This window comes from Coregonus clupeaformis, chromosome 15 (assembly GCF_020615455.1).
Source record: "Coregonus clupeaformis isolate EN_2021a chromosome 15, ASM2061545v1, whole genome shotgun sequence".
NCBI lineage: Eukaryota > Metazoa > Chordata > Actinopteri > Salmoniformes > Salmonidae > Coregonus > Coregonus clupeaformis.
This window is the reverse complement of record NC_059206.1, coordinates 29,869,255-29,889,581: the sequence shown is the minus strand read 5'-3', so window position 1 is coordinate 29,889,581 and position 20,327 is coordinate 29,869,255. Positions and strand designations below refer to the sequence as shown.

The window sequence follows — 20,327 nt, the reverse complement described above, 5'->3', positions numbered from 1 at the left end:
CAAATGGAATCCAAACACAGATTCTCAATGGTGAAGGAACAAAGTCTGAAATGTCACAAATGCAGTAATGCATAACGTACATCCAACTCAAATGGGAAGTTCTGTGAATAAAATGCAATGTTATAACAAAAAGAAGCATTCACCACTGAGGGACAATAGAAATCTTTGCAAAGCAGCCGACCATCTGGATTTGCTTTGTGGGTTTAAAAGTATATTCGATTAAATCCAACAAAGGGGTTGTAAGGGCTATCTAAAACTCAGTGGTAATGTTAAGAGATTAGTCTGTGAAAGATGAACCATTCCACCACCTCTACAGCAAGGTTACATGTCAGCTTGGCTGCCTGCAAACCAATGGTGGATTAGCCTTTGGTTTGGCATTTTGTTTCAGCAACTGATTGTTAACGCAGGAGAAAAGTTTGGCTTAATTGCGTAGGGCCCTATTCAATCATAACCTGAGATGGGGTTTGTGGGGCATGTCAAAAATATAAAAAATAAAGAGCTGGGACGATAACCGAAAATTACTGACACTGACCAAAACAGACATTTTGCTGATTTCATTCATCACATCAAATAACCTATAGGGCCCTACTAGTGAAATGTGAAGTTTGAAATGAAATAAGTTTGCTAATATGGGTTATTGTTAATGGGACAATTGATAGCTACAACATTAAAGTAGTAGTAGTAGTTTTAAGGTAAAAATAAATAAATACTATGGTGCACAATAATGTTATAACTTATCATTCAATGTATCGTTAGTGATAATTCAGTAAATTTATCATGATATGGATTTTTGTCTATATCACCCAGCTCGACATTTTACCCATGCAGTGTGAAATGTTTGAATTGCTTCTGTTTAGTTTTTTTGTTTACACTGAACATTGTTTTGTTTAGTACTGTACAAATCACAACTGCATCCCAATACCAGGTCCCAGAAACCTTGTATTGGGGTTCGGTTGAAGAAGGTGCAGACTGTTTATCACTCACCTTGTTCATCACCAGAGTCAGCCATGGAGGAGCCCGGGGCCACGGGTAAGGGTCTGGGGGGTCTCGGCTTGGGAGTGGGAGGAGAGATCCTCTTCTTCCCAATGAACTCCACATATGTCCCTGGGAAGTCCCCCTTTTCCTGAGTGGTTTCATTAAAGCCAGGCAGCCAGCCAATGTCCTCTGGCCTTTCCTCCAGGCCGTCACTGTACCCTAGGGCCACCAGGGTCCCTTTGGTCACTGTTAAGATGTCCCCCACATGAAGGTCAATGTCCTCCACTCGCTCCTTCTTGTAGTCATAAAGCGCCCTGTACTGATATCCTTCTGCGGCCATCGTAGTAACTTTGTTTTGACAGGCGTGTTTAAAAAAATGTTATTTTTTATTTTATCAACACGGCTGTGAATAACTTGTTCGGGCAGGTTAGAGTTCCACCAATTGGTTACTCCTCAGGTTTTCCTGAGAATATATTAATGGAGCAAACTAAAAAAGCACAAAAAGCTAAACACAACACTTAATGAACATTCTAGTCCTCAATAGTTATTTGGGTGATTATGGTGTTTTAACTTGTCTTCAGGTTATTCTCAAAGCTTGGTTATCCACCGCACCCCTATGGTGCCTCCGGCAGTGTTTCCATGAGTATAAGGCCTGCAGCAGTGGCCTTGAGAAGGTACCCCTAACCTGCAATACAGAACAGAAGAAGCCATTTGCAACACGTTGCGTAAGACAATACTTTTGATCACATACAGTTTAGTGGTGGTGGCTACATGTACAAGAAAGGTACCAGCAAATTAGGGACCGTTTTACATTTACTGTGGTGTGGGTCCTAACTTTTTTTGTTGATGCTTTTGGGAGGGTTGTGTTTTTTTTTTATATTGAGCACAGGGGAGGGTAGTGCATTTTCCCCCTGGTTTATATTTGCCATTTTGTAGGTTTTACTATACATTTTCTTCCATCCTAGCCCAATTTCCTCATCTGCTTGCATGCGCCTCCCCTATACTTCCCTTATGCACTACGCTTTTCCATGCGCTTACTATACCACAGGTCAATATAGTCCACCAATCTAACTGTCTATCCTGCCCTCTATCGACCATTCAGTGACAATAGTGGTAGGTGGATAGTTTTTCCAGATCTGCAATAGGCAATCATACGACATATAAAATAATTAAAACGTGGTCTGCGGTTTTGAGTCCAGTTGGACATACTGCCAAATTCTCTAAAATTAAGTTGGAGGCGGGTTATGGTAAAGAAAGGAACATGAAATTCTCTGCCAAAAGCTCTGGGGGACATTCCTGCAGTCAGCATGCCAATTGCACACTCCCTCAAAACTTGAGACATCTGTGGAATTGTGTTGTGTGACAAAACTGCACATTTTAAAATTGCCTTTTATTGTCCCCAGCACAAGGTGCACCTGTGTAATGATCATGCTGTTTAATCAGCTTCTTGATATGCCACACCTGTCAGGTGGATGGATTATCTTGACAAAGGCTAAAATGCTCACTAACAGGGATTTAAACACATTTGTGCACAACATTTGAGAGAAATAAGCTGTTTGTGCATATGGAAAATTTCGGGGATCTTTTATTTCAGCTCATGAAACATAGGCCCAACACGTTACATGTTGCGTTTATATTTTTTCCCAGTGCAATTCCAGCATCCAAACTGTGCACCAGCCATTTGAGGAATGGAAAGAGACTGTTACGAATGACCTAAAAGTGTTATGACTTTCAGAGAGCCTTCCATATACAAGGTATGGAGGGATGTATGTTCTGTTTGTTGCGATCGACAGTCTATTTGATAGTGGTGATGAAAACGCAAACCATGATATTGAAACCTGTTGGTGGGAAATTAGTTGCATATACTTTATATAATTATAAATATAGCATAAAAATGTTGAAAATCTGATTCCCCACTAGCTGATCATTGTTTGCAGCCAACTCTGACCATAGTGTAATGAGACAGGCAGCGAGAGTCTCAACTGTGGGGTTTGGTGAACCCTCAACCTTCTGGCCCGTAGCTCTGCGTGGCATCGACTGTGCCACAAAAGCATGGCAAAGTGGTCAAGTCAATATCCATGATTATCAACACAGGATCATTAGTTACTGTTATTTGTGGTCGTAATACTTTTTTTTAATAGTACACCATATATACACAAAAGTATGTGGACACCCCTTCAAATTAGTGGATTCAGCTATTTCAGCCACACCCGTTGCTGACAGGTGTATAAAAAAAAAATTTTGCACACAGTCATACAATCTCCATAGACAAACATTGGCAGTAAAATGGCCTTACTGAAGAGCTCAGTGACTTTCAACATGGCACCGTCATAGGATGCCATCTTTCCAACAAGTCAGTTTGTCAAATTTCTGCCCTGCTAGAGCTGCCCCGGTCAACTGTAAGTGCCGTTAATGTGAAGTGGAAACGTCTAGGAGGAACAACGGCTCAGCCGTGAAGTGGTAGGCCACACAAGCTCACAAAACGGGACCACCAAGTGCTGAAGTGCATAAAAATCATCTGTCCTCGGTTGAAACACTCACTACTGAGTTCCAAAATGCCTCTGGAAGCAACGTCAGCACAAGAACTGTTCGTCGGGAGCTTCATGAAATGGTTTCCATGGACGAGCAGCTGCACACAAGCCTAAGATCACCATGCACAATGCCAAACGTCGGCTGGAGTGGTGTTAGGCTCGCTGCCATTGGATATTGGAGCAGTGGAAACGCGTTCTCTGGTGTGATGAATCACGCTTCACCATCTGGCAGTCCGACGGACGAATCTGGGTTTGGTGGATGCCAGGAGAATGCTACCTGCCCCAATGCATAGTGCCAACTGTAAAGTTTGGTGGAGGAGGAATAATGGTCTGGGGATGTTTTTCATGGTTTAGGATAGGCCCCTTCCAGTGAAGGGAAATCTTAATGCTACAGCATACAACATTCCAGATATTTATGTGCTTCCAACTTTGTGGCAACAATTTGGGAAAGGCCCTTTCCTTTTTCAGCATGACAATGCCCCCATGCACAAAGCGAGGTCCATACACAAATGGTTTGTTGAGATCGGTGTGGAAGAACTTGACTGGCCTGCACAGAGCCCTGACCTCAACCCCATCGAACACCTTTGGGATGAATTGGAAAGCCAACTGCGAGCCAGGCCTAATCACCCAACATCAGTGCCCGACCTCACTAATGCTCGTGGCTGAATGGAAGCAAGTCCCTGCAGCAATGTTTCAACATCTAGCGGAAAGCATTCCCAGAAGAGGCTGTTATAGCAGCAAAGGGGGGACCAACTCCATATTAATGGCAATGATTTTGGAATGAAATGTTCGACGAGCAGGTGTCCACATACTTTTGGTCATGTAGTGTACAAGGGCAGGGTCATGTGAAAATTATTTTTTAGGACACCTCAAGTTGGACCCCCCACTCTGGGTAAAAATGCATTTGGTGATGAAATTTCACTTCCTTATGTTATAAAAATACATTTTTACCAAGACAAATATGATTATTCAAGTTCTGAATCGCTCAGTGGGGTCTCTAACATATCATTAACATTATATCCCAAAAGTTGCATTTCGTAACCTAATACACATCCGATAATAAGCACAGAGGTCTTGACAGAGCGGTGCCATTTACCGCAGCGACTTGAGGATTATAGATGATGTGGTGGTCGTCTGCAAAGTTGTCGCAAAAAGAAAAATTAACATGACACAAGCTGAATTAAATGTAAAAGCTTGCGGTACGCTCAGTGCTCCTTTGACATTTCACAGAGATATGCTTGTTAATCGCATTAATATAAAAAGTGTATACTAAAATGTGAAAATGCTACATGTCAAGTCACAAAATCGACATCCATCTTACCTTTATATTGTTTTATGTCCTCCGGATTTGAGAAGAAAATGATAACGAGTTCAACAGTTTGCCTTAATTCTCGCACAGCACCCAGACTAGCTGACGCAAAGATATTTTCCTGATTTTTAACCACTTTTTTCTTCCGGCCTCCATTGATTTAGTCACCCTAATCTTGGCAATCCTACAATGGGTAAAAACTCCAATAACTTTTGGACAGATTATGAGAGACATGAGGTTTGGACCATTGCTTGTCTTAGAAGAGTATCTATACAATTAACATATTTTACTATTAGTCAAAATATGTGGTTTTGATTGGACACCCTACAAATTGTGGCTTCCTCACTAGTGCCAATGAGTAGTTCTGCTGAATAAACCCAATACTCAAACAAGCAGTTGTTGAATAAGCACTAATTAAAACCTTTTTAGGTTTACATTATTTATGAGATGGAATGCTAACAAACATAGCTAAATAAAAATAAAAAAGTGCATTGATTTACATTTGCTGATGCTTTTCATGTTGAATGCCAATGAAATACTGTAATGTTTAATGCAGTGGTTCCCAAACTGTTGTAATAGTAGAATGCACAAGGTGCAATTTCGAAATTGGGTAGTGCATCAGCAATTTTGCTCATCATGTCAGTCATTGCAGACCTTCGAGAGCTATGAATAACTTCTCAGAAATGTCCAGATCAACTAGTCTGCTAAATGTTTTTTAGCCCATTGATTTTGTTGTCATATTTGAGTCACCCAAATATGACATGAACACACATAAGACATGGCAAAATGTGTAGAATTGCAGGAAATTAGCTTTAAAACTGCAAAATGTTCTCTGCGCCCTATGACAAAAAGTGTACAATTGCAGGAAATGAGCTTTAAAAATTGAGGGGAAAAAAGTATCCATACCACGGCAAAATGTATAGAATTGCAGGAAATAAGATTAAAAGCCTGCAAAATTCTCTCCTCCAACAACAGGGGTGTGAACAGTTTGTGTCATGAACAGTGCTTGTGCCCATAGAAATAGTCATCGCGCATGTGCAGGGGGATGTTCCCCAATGCCGGAAGGGGGGCCTGAGTTCAAATGCTTGGGAACCCCTGGTCTAATGTAACCATGGTGCAACAACAAGCAATACAAAATCAGCTTTGGTTAGCGAGCTAGCTAGCTACATCGTTGCACTGTATTGCAGCACTATCTTCTAGGGGAGAGGCTATAAGGATACGCCTGGTGCCCAAATTGATGACGTATGTCGCGCTGTGAGACTCAAGTGGAGAAGAAAGGATTCGGTTCAGTCAGTCGTCCTGATGAACCCTTCCCAGCTAACTACAGTCGTGGTCAAAAGTTTTGAGAATTACACAAATATTTTCACAAAGTCTGATGCCTCAGTTTTTATGATGGCAATTTGTATATACTCCAGAATGTTATGAAGAGTGATCAGATGAATTAAAATGTATTGCAAAGTCCCTCTTTGCCATGAAAATTAACTTAATCCCCAAAAAAACATTTCCACTGCATTTCAGCCCTGCCACAAAAGGACCAGCTGACATCATGTCAGTGATTCTCTCGTTAACACAGCTGGAGATCACTCCGTCATGCTGATTGATTTAGAATAACAGACTGGAAGCTTTAAAAGGAGGGTGGTGCTTGAAATCATTGTTCTTCCTCTGTTAACCATGGTTACCTACAAGGAAACACGTGTCGTCATCATTCCTTTCACAAAAAGGGCTTCACAGGCAAGGATATTGCTGCTAGTAAGATTGCACCTAAATCAACCATTTATCAGATCATCAAGAACTTAAAGGAGAGAGGTTCAATTGCTGTGAAGAAGGCTTCAGGGCGCCCAAGAAAGTCCAGCAAGCGCCAGAATTGTCTCCTAAAGTTGATTCAGCTGCGGGATTGGGGCACCACCAGTGCAGAGCTTGCTCAGGAATGGCAGCAGGCCGGTGTGAGTGCATCTGCACGCACAGTGAGGCGAAGACATTTGGAGGATGGCCTGGTGTCAAGAAGGGCAGCGAGGAAGCCACTTCAGGGACAGACTGATATTCTGCAAAAGGTACAGGGATTGGACTGCTGAGGACTGGGGTAGTCATTTTCTCTGATGAATCCCCTTTGATTGTTTGGGGCATCCAGAAAAAAGCTTGTCCGGAGAAGACAAGGTGAGCGCAACCATCAGTCTTGTGTCATGCCAACAGTAAAGCATCCTGAGACCATTCATGTGTGGGGTTGCTTCTCAGCCAAGGGAGTGGGCTCACTCACAATTTTGCCTAAGAACACAGCCATGAATAAAGAATGGTACCAACACATCCTCAGAGAGCAACTTCTCCCAACCATCCAAGAACAGTTTGGTGACGAACAATGCCTTTTCCAGCATGATGGAGCACCTTGCCATACGGCAAAAGTGATAACTAAATGGCTCGGGGAACAAAACATCGACATTTTGGGTCCATGGCCAGGAAACTCCCCAGACCTTAAACCCATTGAGAACTTGTGGTCAATCCTCAAGAGGCGGGTGGACAAACAAAAACCCACAAATTCTGACAAACTCCAAGCATTGATTATGCAAGAATGGGCTGCCATCAGTCAGGATGTGGCCCAGAAGTTAATTGACAGCATGCCAGGGCGGATTGCAGAGGTCTTGAAAAAGATGGGTCAACACTGCAAATATTGACTCTTTGCATAAACTTCATGTAATTGTCAATAAAAGCCTTTGACACTTATGGAATGCTTGTAATTATACTTCAGTATACCATAGTAACATCTGACAAAAATATCTAAAAACACTGAAGCAGCAAACTTTGTGAAGACCAATACTTGTATCATTCTCAAAACTTTTGACCACAACTGTAGTTTATGCTTGTGGCTAGAAACTTCAGCGAGAATTTGAAACTTAGATGGCGAAGTTGGGACAAGGGATTGTTCAGAATCATTACATTTTTATCGGAGTAATTATTATTATTTTTTACAAAAATATAACGTTAGACGTTAATGCCGTAGTTGTACATTTTCGGTGAAAATCACTACAATAAATGTGCTTTAGCCATCACCCTGGCTTGATATCAGCTACAGTATCTAGCTAATTTCCCCTCCTTACTTCGGCAAGCGGGAGCTTAGAACACTGTGCCGTGTTGTTGGCTTACAGCGCAAACTCTCCCAATTGAGCAGTGTAGACTGTATCACGTGACATCCAGATGGTTACTACCAACATTACAAGTTATTTCTTGTGTAGGCTGCTATCATACTCTAAATAAAATCAAGTGGGATGGAACAAATTGGAGATGGTGACCAAATCCAGATGGTGACTACAAGTTATTTCTCCCTCGCCCATCAAAATAAACTTTATTTCACAAGTTTTAACTAGCGCCATGTTGTTGCTGTTGTTGCCAGCTAGCCAGCGTAAACTAGCTAGACAAGCGTTTACTCAAGGGCCCTTGAGTAAGCAAGGATTTACTCAATTCTCAGCTGTGCGACATACAGTATGTCATCCATTTGGGCCCCAGGCATGTCAGTATAGCCCATAGAGAATGATAGAGGCCTCTAGTGGCCAAGGCCAAAAATACCGTATTAGCATGGGCAACGCCATTGAGGGCTTCCACCATTTTAATGTAGTCAACTGGGCCAGACTTCCAACCAATGATTTATAAATGCACGATGACTGATTGGGGGCGCTGTCTTGAAGCCACCGTGCCTCCATCTTGGCACTCCCACACCATTGTAAACATTTTTTGAAAGTTAGAGAAATACATTTAAGGTCATTCGTTTTTACCACATGTATTCTATTACAGACACCTTAATGCATACTTTAAAATTATTTTATGTGAGCTAAATATACAAATAATTTGCATTTATTTTTTAATTCCTCAAAGTATAATTTTTAGATTACTAATGTTACTGTCCACACTACAACAACAAAATACTGTAGAATTCCATTCATTCCTATGGAGGACTGGATTGTGCAACATTTGCCCATTATTCTTTTCCAAATTCTTCAAGCTCTGTCAAATTGGTTGTTGATCATTGCTAGACAAACATTTTCAGATATTGCCACAGATTTTCAAGTAAATTTAAATCAAAACATATATATTACTCTTACTGAATTTCCACGTGGGCGAGGATATTGGAAATGTAATCAAAGCCTATTGGATGATAACTTATTTTTAACTAGGACAGAGGAATTTCTAAGTGCATTTATTCAACATAACATAGGTACAGCAAATCCCCTTATTGTATGGGACACTTTTAAAATGTGCCTTTAGAGGCCATGCAATTCAGTAATCATTTCGAAAACAAAAGCAATTTAGGTCAAAAGAGTCCATACTAACAAAGGAAATAGAAGGTCTAACGAACAGATAGATAGCAATAAAAACTGTAACAGAGGCTCAGAATAAAGTAGAGGAAAAACAAAAAGCTTATTCAACTTATTCAAGAAAGATCAAGTGTAATATATTATACAAAATAGAGCAAACTGGATGGAATATGGGGGAAGAAATGCACCAAATTCTTTTTTAATCTTCAACATACAAATGCTACCAAAAATAATTTACTGAAACTGGTTACAAATAACATATTCACCCATGATTCAGCAAATTATATTTTGAAGGAGGAAGCAAAGTACTTTAAGCATATGTTTTCGTTTCAGTCGCCTCCATCTCCTCTAACTGAAGCTAATTGTAGGGATGTTAATAGCCAAAAAGAAAGACTCATGTGAAGGTGAAATTACAGAGGAGGAACTACTGGATGCAATTAAAGACTTTAAGTCCGGGTAAACTCCAGGGTTGGATGGCATACCAGTCGAGGTATACCAAACCTTTTTTGATATACTCAGAGGACCGTTATTTGCATATTTTAACCACTCCTATGTAAATGGTAGATTATCAGACACTCAAGAAGAAGGTCTGATTTCATTATTACTGAAACAGGATACAAGCGGGAAATATAAAGATCCAGTCCATTTAAAAAAAATTGGAGGTGCCTTACACTTCAGTGTTGTGATGCAAAAATTCTAGCAAAATGTATAACGCATATAATTAAAAAGGTCTTTTAGGACATTATTCATTCTAATCAGACAGGTTTTTACATGGACGATGCATTGGAGATAATATAAGGCATGTACTGGAAACAATAGAACACTATGAAAAATCTGGTGGTGCCCCTTGCTTAGTGGTGTTGCAGACTCTGGGGCCTTTCAGAACAGGTGTAAATATACACACTGAGATCATGTGACAGATCATGTGACACTTAGATTGCACACAGGTGGACTTTATTTAACTAATTATGTGACTTCTGAAGGTAATTGGTTGCACCAGATCATATTTAGGGGCTTCATAGCAAAGGGGGTGAATACAAATGCAAGCACCACTTTTCCGTTATTTTTTGTTTTAGAATTATTTGAAACAAGTTATTTTTTTAATTTCCCTTCACCAATTTGTACTATTTTGTGTATGTCCATTACATGAAATCCAAATAAAAATCCATTTAAATTACAGGTTGTAATGCAACAAAAAGGAAAAAAACGCCAAGGGGGTTGAATACTTTTGCAAGGCACTGTACCTGGAGCTAACCTTGCAGATAGCACTACTGGGTGAACTGAAAAGTCATAGTCAATCGATCAATAATATGATAATACTTTTAGGAAAAATGTTTATTTTCAATTTACAATCTGTAGAAACAATGAGAATAGAACGGTTCAGAACTTTTGTGAAACATCACAGTACAGTTGAAAAATATATGGCAAATAGAAATCCAATATGTATGGTGTTAAGAGATAGATGGGAGGTGTTGAATGGAGCTGAAGGACAGGACTAATCACAACAAGATAACTAACGTAAAGCATACTGTTTATAGTTTATACGTTGAGAGCTTTTGTGAAAGAGCACAGTTAGAAAGATATGGCATATAGAAGCGAACCGGATGGACATCATGGAAATGATTGGAGAGGTTGAGGGTAGAGGAAGTTCAGGAGTAAAAACAAACAAAATAGAATTATTGGAATATGTACTGTGTCCATAAAATGTATACAGTGGGGAAAAAAAGTATTTAGTCAGCCACCAATTATGCAAGTTCTCCCACTTAAAAAGATGAGAGAGGCCTGTAATTTTCATCATAGGTGCACGTCAACTATGACAGACAAATTGAGAACATTTTTTTCAGAAAATCACATTGAATTTATTTGCAAATTATGCTGGAAAATAAGTATTTGGTCACCTACAAACAAGCAAGATTTCTGGCTCTCACAGACCTGTAACTTCTTCTTTAAGAGGCTCCTCTGTCCTCCACTCGTTACCTGTATTAATGGCACCTGTTAGAACTTGTTATCAGTATAAAAGACACCTGTCCACAACCTCAGTCAGTCACACTCCAAACTCCACTAAGGCCAAGACCAAAGAGTTGTCAAAGGACACCAGAAACAAAATTGTAGACCTGCACCAGGCTGGGAAGACTGAATCTGCAATAGGTAAGCAGCTTGGTTTGAAGAAATCAACTGTGGGAGCAATTATTAGGAAATGGAAGACATACAAGACCACTGATAATCTCCCTCGATCTGGGGCTCCACGCAAGATCTCACCCCGTGGGGTCAAAATGATCACAAGAACGGTGAGCAAAAATCCCAGAACCACACGGGGGGACCTAGTGAATGACCTGCAGAGAGCTGGGACCAAAGTAACAAAGCCTACCATCAGTAACACACTACGCCGCCAGGGACTCAAATCCTGCAGTGCCAGACGTGTCCCCCTGCTTAAGCCAGTACATGTCCAGGCCCGTCTGCATTTGGATGATCCAGAAGAGGATTGGGAGAATGTCATATGGTCAGATGAAACCAAAATAGAACTTTTTGGTAAAAACTCAACTCGTCGTGTTTGGAGGACAAAGAATGCTGAGTTGCATCCAAAGAACACCATACCTACTGTGAAGCATGGGGGTGGAAACATCATGCTTTGGGGCTGTTTTTCTGCAAAGGGACCAGGACGACTGATCCGTGTAAAGGAAAGAATGAATGGGGCCATGTATCGTGAGATTGAGTGAAAACCTCCTTCCATCAGCAAGGGCATTGAAGATGAAACGTGGCTGGGTCTTTCAGCATGACAATGATTCCAAACACACCGCCCGGGCAACGAAGGAGTGGCTTCGTAAGAAGCATTTCAAGGTCCTGGAGTGGCCTAGCCAGTCTCCAGATCTCAACCCCATAGAAAATCATTGGAGGGAGTTGAAAGTCTGTGTTGCCCAGCGACAGCCCCAAAACATCACTGCTCTAGAGGAGATCTGCATGGAGGAATGGGCCAAAATACCAGCAACAGTGTGTGAAAACCTTGTGAAGACTTACAGAAAACGTTTGACCTGTGTCATTGCCAACAAAGGGTATATAAAAGTATTGAGAAACTTTTGTTATTGACCAAATACTTATTTTCCACCATAATTTGCAAATAAATTCATTAAACATCCTACAATGTGATTTTCTGGAGAAAAAAAAATCTCATTTTGTCTGTCATAGTTGACGTGTACCTATGATGAAAATTACAGGCCTCTCTCATCTTTTTAAGTGGGAGAACTTGCACAATTGGTGGCTGACTAAATACTTTTTTCCCCCACTGTATAGTATGTATAAAATGGAAGTAGAGGCCTAAGCGTTATTGTTCACTAGTTTCCTCCAATTAGTATGAAAATGTATGCACTCACTAACTAACTCGCTCTGGATAAGAGCGTCTGCTAAATGACTAAAATGTAAAAGTAAATTAGGGGAGGGGTGGTGGGATTGGAAAGTAATAAAGGGAAATATATATTTTTTTCAAGGATAGATTGTGTGTATATATATATATATATATATACACACACACATACACAATCTCTCACACACACTTGAAGAAGTCGGAAGTTTACATACACTTAGGTTGGAGTCATTAAAACTAGTTTTTCAACAACTCCACACATTTCTTGTTAACAAACTATAATAATAATAATAATAATAATAATAATAATGCCATTTAGCAGACACTTTTATCCATAATGCTCTGTTCATCTTTCCCTCAATCCTGACTAGTCTCCCAGTCCCTGAAAAACATCCCGACAGCATTATGCTGCCACCACCATGCTTTACCGTAGGGATGGTGCCAGGTTTCCTCCGGACGTGACGCTTGGCATTCAGGCCAAAGAGTTCAATCTTGGTTTCATCAGACCAGAGAATCTTATTTCTCATGGTCTGAGAGTCCTTTAGGTCCCTTTTAGCAAACTCCAAGCGGGCTGTAATATGCCTTTTACTGAGGAGTGGCTTCCGTCTGGCCACTCTACCATAAAGGCCTGATTGGTGGAGTGCTGCAGAGATGGTTGTCCTTCTGGAAGGTTCTCCCATCTCCACAGACAAACTCTGGAGCGCTGTCAGAGTGACCATCGGGTTCTTGGTCACCTCCCTGACCAAGGCCCTTCTCCCCCGATTGCTCAGTTTGGCCAGGCGGCCAGCTCTAGGAAGCGTCTTGGTGGTTCCAAGCTTCTTCCATTTAAGAATGATGGAGGCCACTGTGTTCTTGGGGACCTTCAATGCTGCAGAAATGTTTTGGTACCCTTCCCTAGATCTGTGCATCGACACAATCCTGTCTTGGAGCTCTACGGACAATTCTTTCGACCTCATTGCTTGGTTTTTGCTCTGACATGCACTGTCAACTGTGGGACCTTATATAGACAGGTGTGTGCCTTTCCAAATCATGTCCAATCAATTGAATTTACAACAGGTGGACTCCAATCAAATTGTAGAAACATCTCAAGGATGATCAATGGAAACAGGATGCACCTGAGCTCAATTTCGAGTCTCATAGCAAAGGGTATGAATACTTATGTAAATAAGGTATCTGTTTTTTATTGATATACAAATGGCAAACATTTCTAAAAACCTGTTTTCACTTTGTCATTATGGGGTATTGTGTGTAGATTGATGAGGATTATAATTTTTTACATCCATTTTAGAATAAGGCTGTAACATAACAAAATGTGGAAAAAGGGAAGGGGTCTGAATACTTCCCGAATGCACTGTGTGTTTGTGTTGTGTCGGTATTCGTGTGAGTGTGTGTGTTATGTGTGCGTATGTAGGTTGTATGAATGTGTGTGGGTTTTGCCTGTGCTTAGCTCGATTCCGTTTCTTTTTTATCTTGAAAAACTCCCCAGTTCTTAATGACAACAAGCATACCCATAACATGATGCAGCCACCACTATGCTTGAAAATGTGGAGAGTGGTACTCAGTAATGTGTTGTATTTGCCCAAAACATAACACTTTGTATTCAGGACAAAAAGTTAATTGCATTGCCACATTTTTTGCAGTATTACTTTAGTTCCTGGATGCATGGTTTGGAATATTGTTATTCTGTACAAGCTTCCTAATTTTCACTGTCAATTAGGTTAGTATTGTGGAGTAAGTCACCATTGGCCTCATGGCGAAATCCCGGAGCGGTTTCCTTCCTCTCCGGCAACTGAGTTAGGAAGGACGCCTGTATCTTTGTAGTGACTGGGTGTATTGATACACCATCCAAAGTGTAATGAATAACTTCACCATGCTCAAAGGGATATTCAATGTCTGCTTCTTTTATTTTTACCCATCTACCAATAGGTGCCCTTCTTTGCAAGGCATTGGAAAACCTCCCTGGTCTTTGTGGTTGAATCTGTGTTTGAAATTCACTGCCCGACTGAGGGACCTACAGATAATTGTATGTGTCAGGTACAGACAGAGATGAGGTAGTCAATAAAAAAATAATGTCCATGCAATTTATTAAGCACATTTTTACTCATGAACTGATTTAGGCTTGCCATAACAAAGGGGTTGAATACTTATTGACTCAAGACATTTCAGCTTTTTATTTTTGTAAAAAAAATCTAAAACAATAATTCCACTTTGACATTATGGGATATAGTGTGTAGGCTAATGACAAAAATCTCAATTTAACCCATTTGAAATTCAGGCTGTAACACTATAACATTTGGAAATAGTCAAGGGGTGTGAATACTTTCTGAAGGCTTCCAACTTGTTTGGCTGATCCCTCCTTGTGACCCTGTTGGATTCATGTCCAACCGGGTCACAGGCGTGATTAGCCAATTGTGAAAAATTGACTACTTTAATTTGCCTATGCTGTCACAGACGCTATAATGGCACAGATACAAAGATGAGTCCTCTATCTATCTCTATGGTATACAGTAACCTCTCCCATCTTCTAGATTGTGAATCGTTTTTTTGTTGATGTTGTTTAAACTTCTGACTTTTGTTTATTTCACTTGCTTTGGCAATGTAAACATGTTTACCATGCCAATAAAGTCCCTCTGAATTGAATAGCTACAGTAGGTAACTGACGTCAACTAGTGGCTAGGTAGCTTTACCAGAGACAATGGGCTTTAGGTTGAACTAAAATGTCGCATGAAATAATAATAATAATAATAATAAATAATAATAATATGCCATTTAGCAGACGCTTTTATCCAAAGCGACTTACAGTCGTGCGTGCATACATTTTTGTGTATGGGTGGTCCCGGGGATCGAACCCACTACCTTGGCGTTACAAGCGCCGTGCTCTACCAGCTGAGCTACAGAGGACCACAGAATGTTGACAGCTAGTTAAGTTTTAGCTAAATTAACATTAACTAGGCTGAAAAGCTTTCCCCCTAAGTCTAACTTCGTCATACTTGAATAACAACATTTAATGGAATTACCACTGAGGACGATCATCGAAGACCAGCAGTGGTGCAGTGGTCGGCTAGCCCCTGTCGTCCCGAGCAAGTGAAACTGGGTAACAAATTCCGTTGTATTCAAACTTGTACTACTTTATTTAATAAGCAATACGACGTTATATGGCATGCCAATAAATTCAGAGATCTTTAATTACGTTAGCATACTGGCTTACGTCTTAGCCTTGCTAACTAACTACTGTACATACATAATAAAAGCGCACGGCACGAGAGCACAACTCACTTGCATGAAGGGGGCCCAGGTTGAATCGAATGAATCCTCCTTCCTTCCCGTGTGGACACGCTATTCCACTCCGATACCAAACATATAGCCACACAAAGACAACGCCAAAAGTCTCTGACAGTAGCGATAAAGTTTTCGACCAAATTAGTCCAGGATTTAAAAAGTGGGTTTTAATCTTCTTTGATACGTTTCGTACTCTGTCGACAGGCGGGATGACTCCCCCCGAGCGAATGCATTGGTTTAAGTTTCAACGAGGGGCATGGCAGTGGACTGACAGGATCACTCGTTCATTGGCACGTCAATCAAAAACGTCATCATAAAACCAGCGATACCCTGCCCTCTCCGGGTAACATGTCAAGAGCTTGGAATGTGATTGGTTATTGAGACTGCACACAAATGAAACACCCGTAAGATAATTACATAACTTCAACATGCGAACAGGTTAACATTTCAACTGTCTTATAGCCTAGCTATCTTTGTAGAGAACTAGTATAGGTCCATGACACTATAGAAACAAATAATGAATACAAATAGCTGGTAATGTTTCTTTTCAGGTTATTTGGCTTTATGGATTTTTAGAAGCTTACATCTGAGTGATGATTAGTTTTCACATAGGCTGCCTAGGCTGTTTTTACACATGCAACCCAATTCTGACCTATTGTCCACTAATCGGTCTTTTGACCAATCATACCAGATCTTTTCACATCAGAGCTGATCTGATTGGTCAAATTGGGGGGGCAATGCAAATAGTCTGGGTAGCCATGATTAGCTGTTCAGGAGTCTTATGGCTTGGGGGTAGAAGCTGTTAAGAAGCCTTTTGGACCTTGGCGTTCCGGTACCGCTTGCCGTTCGGTAGCAGAGAAAACAGCCTATGACTAGGGTGGCTGGAGTCTTTGATCATTTTTAGGGCCTTCCTCTGACACCACCTGGTATAGTGGTCCCAGTGATGTACTGGGCCGTACGCACAACCCTCTGTAGTGCCTTGCGGTCGGAGGCCGAGCAGTTCCCATAACAGGCGGTGATGCAACCAGTCAAGATGCTCTCGATGGTGCAGCTGTATAACTTTTTGAGGATCTGAGGACCCATGCCAAATCTTTTCAGTCTCCTGAGGGGGAATAGGCTTTGTCGTGCCCTCTTCACGACTGTCTTGGTGTGTTTGGACCATGATAGTTTGTTGGTGATGTGGACAACAAGGAACTTGAAGCTCTCAACCTGTTCCACTACAGCCCCGTCGATGAGAATGAGGGCGTGCTCAGTCCTCTTTTTTTTCCTGTAGTCCACGATCATCTCCTTTTGTCTTACTCACGTTGAGGGAGAGGTTGTTATCCTGGCACCAAACGGCCAGGTCTCTGACCTCCTCCCTATAGGCTGTCTCATCGTTGTTGGTGATCAGGCCTACCACTGTTGTGTCGTCGGCAAACTTAATGATGGTGTTGGAGTCGTGCCTGGCCATGCAGTCATGGGTGAACAGGGACTACAGGAGGGGACTGAGCACGCACCCCTGAGGGGCCCCCGTGTTGAGGATCAGCGTGGCAGATGTGTTGTTACCTACCCTTATCACCTGGGGGCGGCCCATCAGGAAGTCCAGGATCCAGTTGCAGAGGGAGATGTTTAGTCCCAGGGTCCTTAGCTTAGTGATGAGCTTTGAGGGCACTATGGTGTTGAACGCTGAGCTGTAGTCAATGAATAGCATTCTCACGTAGGTGTTCCTCTTGTCCAGGTGGGAAAGGACAGTGTGGAGTGCAATAGAGATTGCATAATCTGTGGATCTGTTGGGGTGGTATGCAAATTGGAGTGGGTCTAGGGTTTCTGGGATAATGGTGTTGATGTGAGCCATGACCAGCCTTTCAAAGCACTTCATGGCTACAGACGTGAGTGCTACGGGTTGGTAGTCATTAAGGCAGGTTATCTTAGTGTTCTTGGGCACAGGGACTATGGTGGTCTGCTTGAAACATGTTGGTATTACAGACTCAGTCAGGGACATGTTGAAAATGTCAGTGAAGACACTTGCCAGTTGGTCAGCGCGTGCTTGGAGTACACGTCCTGGTAATCCATCTGGCCCTGCGGCCTTGTGAATGTTGACCTGCTTAAAAGTCTTACTCCTGTCGGCTACGGAGAGTGTGATCACATAGTCATCCGGAACTTTGCTTCCCTTTGTAGTCTGTAATAGTTTTCAAGCCCTGCCACATCCGACGAGCGTCAGAGCCGGTGTAGTACGATTCAGTCTTAGTCCTGTATTGACTCTTTGCTTGTTTGATGGTTTGTTGGAGGGCATAGCGGAATTTCTTATAAGTGTCCGGGAAAGCGGCAGCTCCTTGAAAGCGGCAGCTCTACCCTTTAGCTCAGTGTGGATGTTGCATGTAATCCATGGCTTCTGGTTGGGGTATGTACGTACGGTCACTGTGGGGATGACGTCATCGATGCACTTATTGATGAAGCCAGTGACTGATGTGGTGTACTCCTCAATGCTACCGGAAGAATCCCGGACATATTCCAGTCTGTGCTAGCAAAACAGTCCTGTAGCTTAGCATCTGCATCATCTGACCACTTCTTTATTAACTGAGTCACTGGTGCTTCCTGCTTTAGTTTTTGCTTATAAGCAGGAATCAGGAGAATAGAGTTATGGTCAGATTTGCCAAATAGAGGGCGAGGGAGAGCTTTGTACGCGTCTCTGTGTGTGGAGTAAAGGTGGTCTAGAGTTTTTTTTCCTCTGGTTGCACATTTAACATGCTGGTAGAAATTAGGTAGAACGTATCGAAGTTTCCCTGCATTAAAGTCCCCGGCCACTAGGAGCGCTACCTCTGGATGAGCGTTTTCCTGTTTACTTATGGCCTTATACAGGTCATTGGTGCAATCTTCGTGCCAGCATCGGTTTGTGGTGGTAAATAGACAGCTCCGAAAAATATAGATGAAAATAGTTTGGTCTACAGCTTATCATGAGATACTCGACCTCAGGCGAGCAAAACCTCGAGACCTCCTTAGTATTAGATTTCATCCACCAGCTTTTGTTTACAAATATACACAGACCGCCACCCCTTCTCTTTCCGGAGTCAGCCGCTCTATCCTGCCGATGTAGAGTATGTCCCGCCAGCTGTATGTTATCCATGTTGTCGTTCAGCCACGACTCGGTGAAACATAAGATATTACATTTGTTTATGTCCCGTTGGTAAGATAACCTTAATCTTAGGTCGTCCAATTTATTTTCAAATGATTGAACATTGGCTAATAGGATTGATGGAAGAGGCAGTTTACTCGCTCGCTGTCGGATCCTTACAAGGCACCCCGACCTACGTCCACGATATCTCTGTCTCTTTCTCATGCGAATGACGGGAATTTGGGCCTTGTCGGGTGTCTGTAGGATATCCTTCACATCTGACTCATTGAAGAAAAAATATTTGTCCAATACGAGTTGAGTAATCGCTGTCCTGATATCCAGAAGCTCTTTTTCGTCATAAGAGACGGTGGCAGAAACATTATGTACAGAATAAATTACAAATAACGCAAAAAAACACACATAATAGTACAATTGGTTAGAGGGCTGTAAAACGCAGCTCTAGACGCTATTTAATTGATTCCAGACATTGAAGAGGACTAGCTACATTATGGTATGAAAATCACTCCCATTGTAGCCGAAGCATAGGAGTTTATGGAAACTAAACTGAAGCACGTTAGGGCTTTAAAATTTGCCTATATACCATATATGGATTTGTTTATTTATTTATCTAAACCCTATTGAGATCAAATATATTTTACAACGAGACCTGTCCCAAGAAGAACTATCTACAAACTATAACAGATTACAAAGGGAAACCCAGCCGCGATTTGCCCAATGATGTGAACCTACCAGAGGCGCTAAATGCCTTCTATGCTCTGAGCTAAATGCTTTCTATGCTCGCTTCGAGGCAAGCAACACTGAACCATGCATGAGCGAACCAGCTGTTCCGGACGACTGTGTGATCTTGCTCTCCGTAGCCGATGTGAGTAAGACCTTTAAACAGGTTAACATTCACAAACGGATTACCAGAAAGCGTACTCAGAGCATGCACTGACCAGCTGGCTAGTGTCTTCACTGACATTTTCAATCTCTCCCTGACCCAGTCTGTAATACCTACATGTTTCAAGCAGACCACCATAGTCGCTGTGCCCAAGAACGCCAAGGTAACCTGTCTAAATGACTATCGCCCCGTAGCACTCACATCTGTAGCCATGAAATGCTTTGAAAGGCTGGTCATAGCTTACATCAACATCATCATCCCAGACACCCTGGACCCACTCCAATTCACATACCGCCCCAACAAACTCTATTGCACTCTACACTGCACTCTCCCACCTGGACAAGAGGAGCACCTACAGTGAGGGAAAAAAGTATTTGATCCCCTGCTGATTTTGTACGTTTGCCCACTGACAAAGACATGATCAGTCTATAATTTTAATGGTAGGTTTATTTGAACAGTGAGAGACAGAATAACAAAACAAAAATCCAGAAAAACGCATGTCAAAAATGTTATAAATTGATTTGCATTTTAATGAGGGAAATAAGTATTTGACCCCTCTGCAAAACATGACTTAGTACTTAC

General features: G+C 41.7%; 1 protein-coding gene across 1 annotated transcript in view; it reads right to left on the bottom strand.

Moving 5' to 3' along the window:
* LOC121582619 (phosphatidylinositol 3-kinase regulatory subunit alpha-like) overlaps nt 1-15,837 on the bottom strand; it is a 49,184-nt gene extending 33,347 nt beyond the window's left edge. The window contains exons 1-2 of the mRNA XM_041898549.2: nt 15,751-15,837; nt 985-1,660 (exon numbers count right to left, since the gene is read on the bottom strand). Coding sequence (XP_041754483.2) covers nt 985-1,315 — 331 coding nt within the window. The 5' untranslated portion in view covers nt 1,316-1,660; nt 15,751-15,837. The remainder of the gene's footprint in view (nt 1-984; nt 1,661-15,750) is intronic.
* Between the last annotated feature and the right edge of the window lie 4,490 nt (nt 15,838-20,327).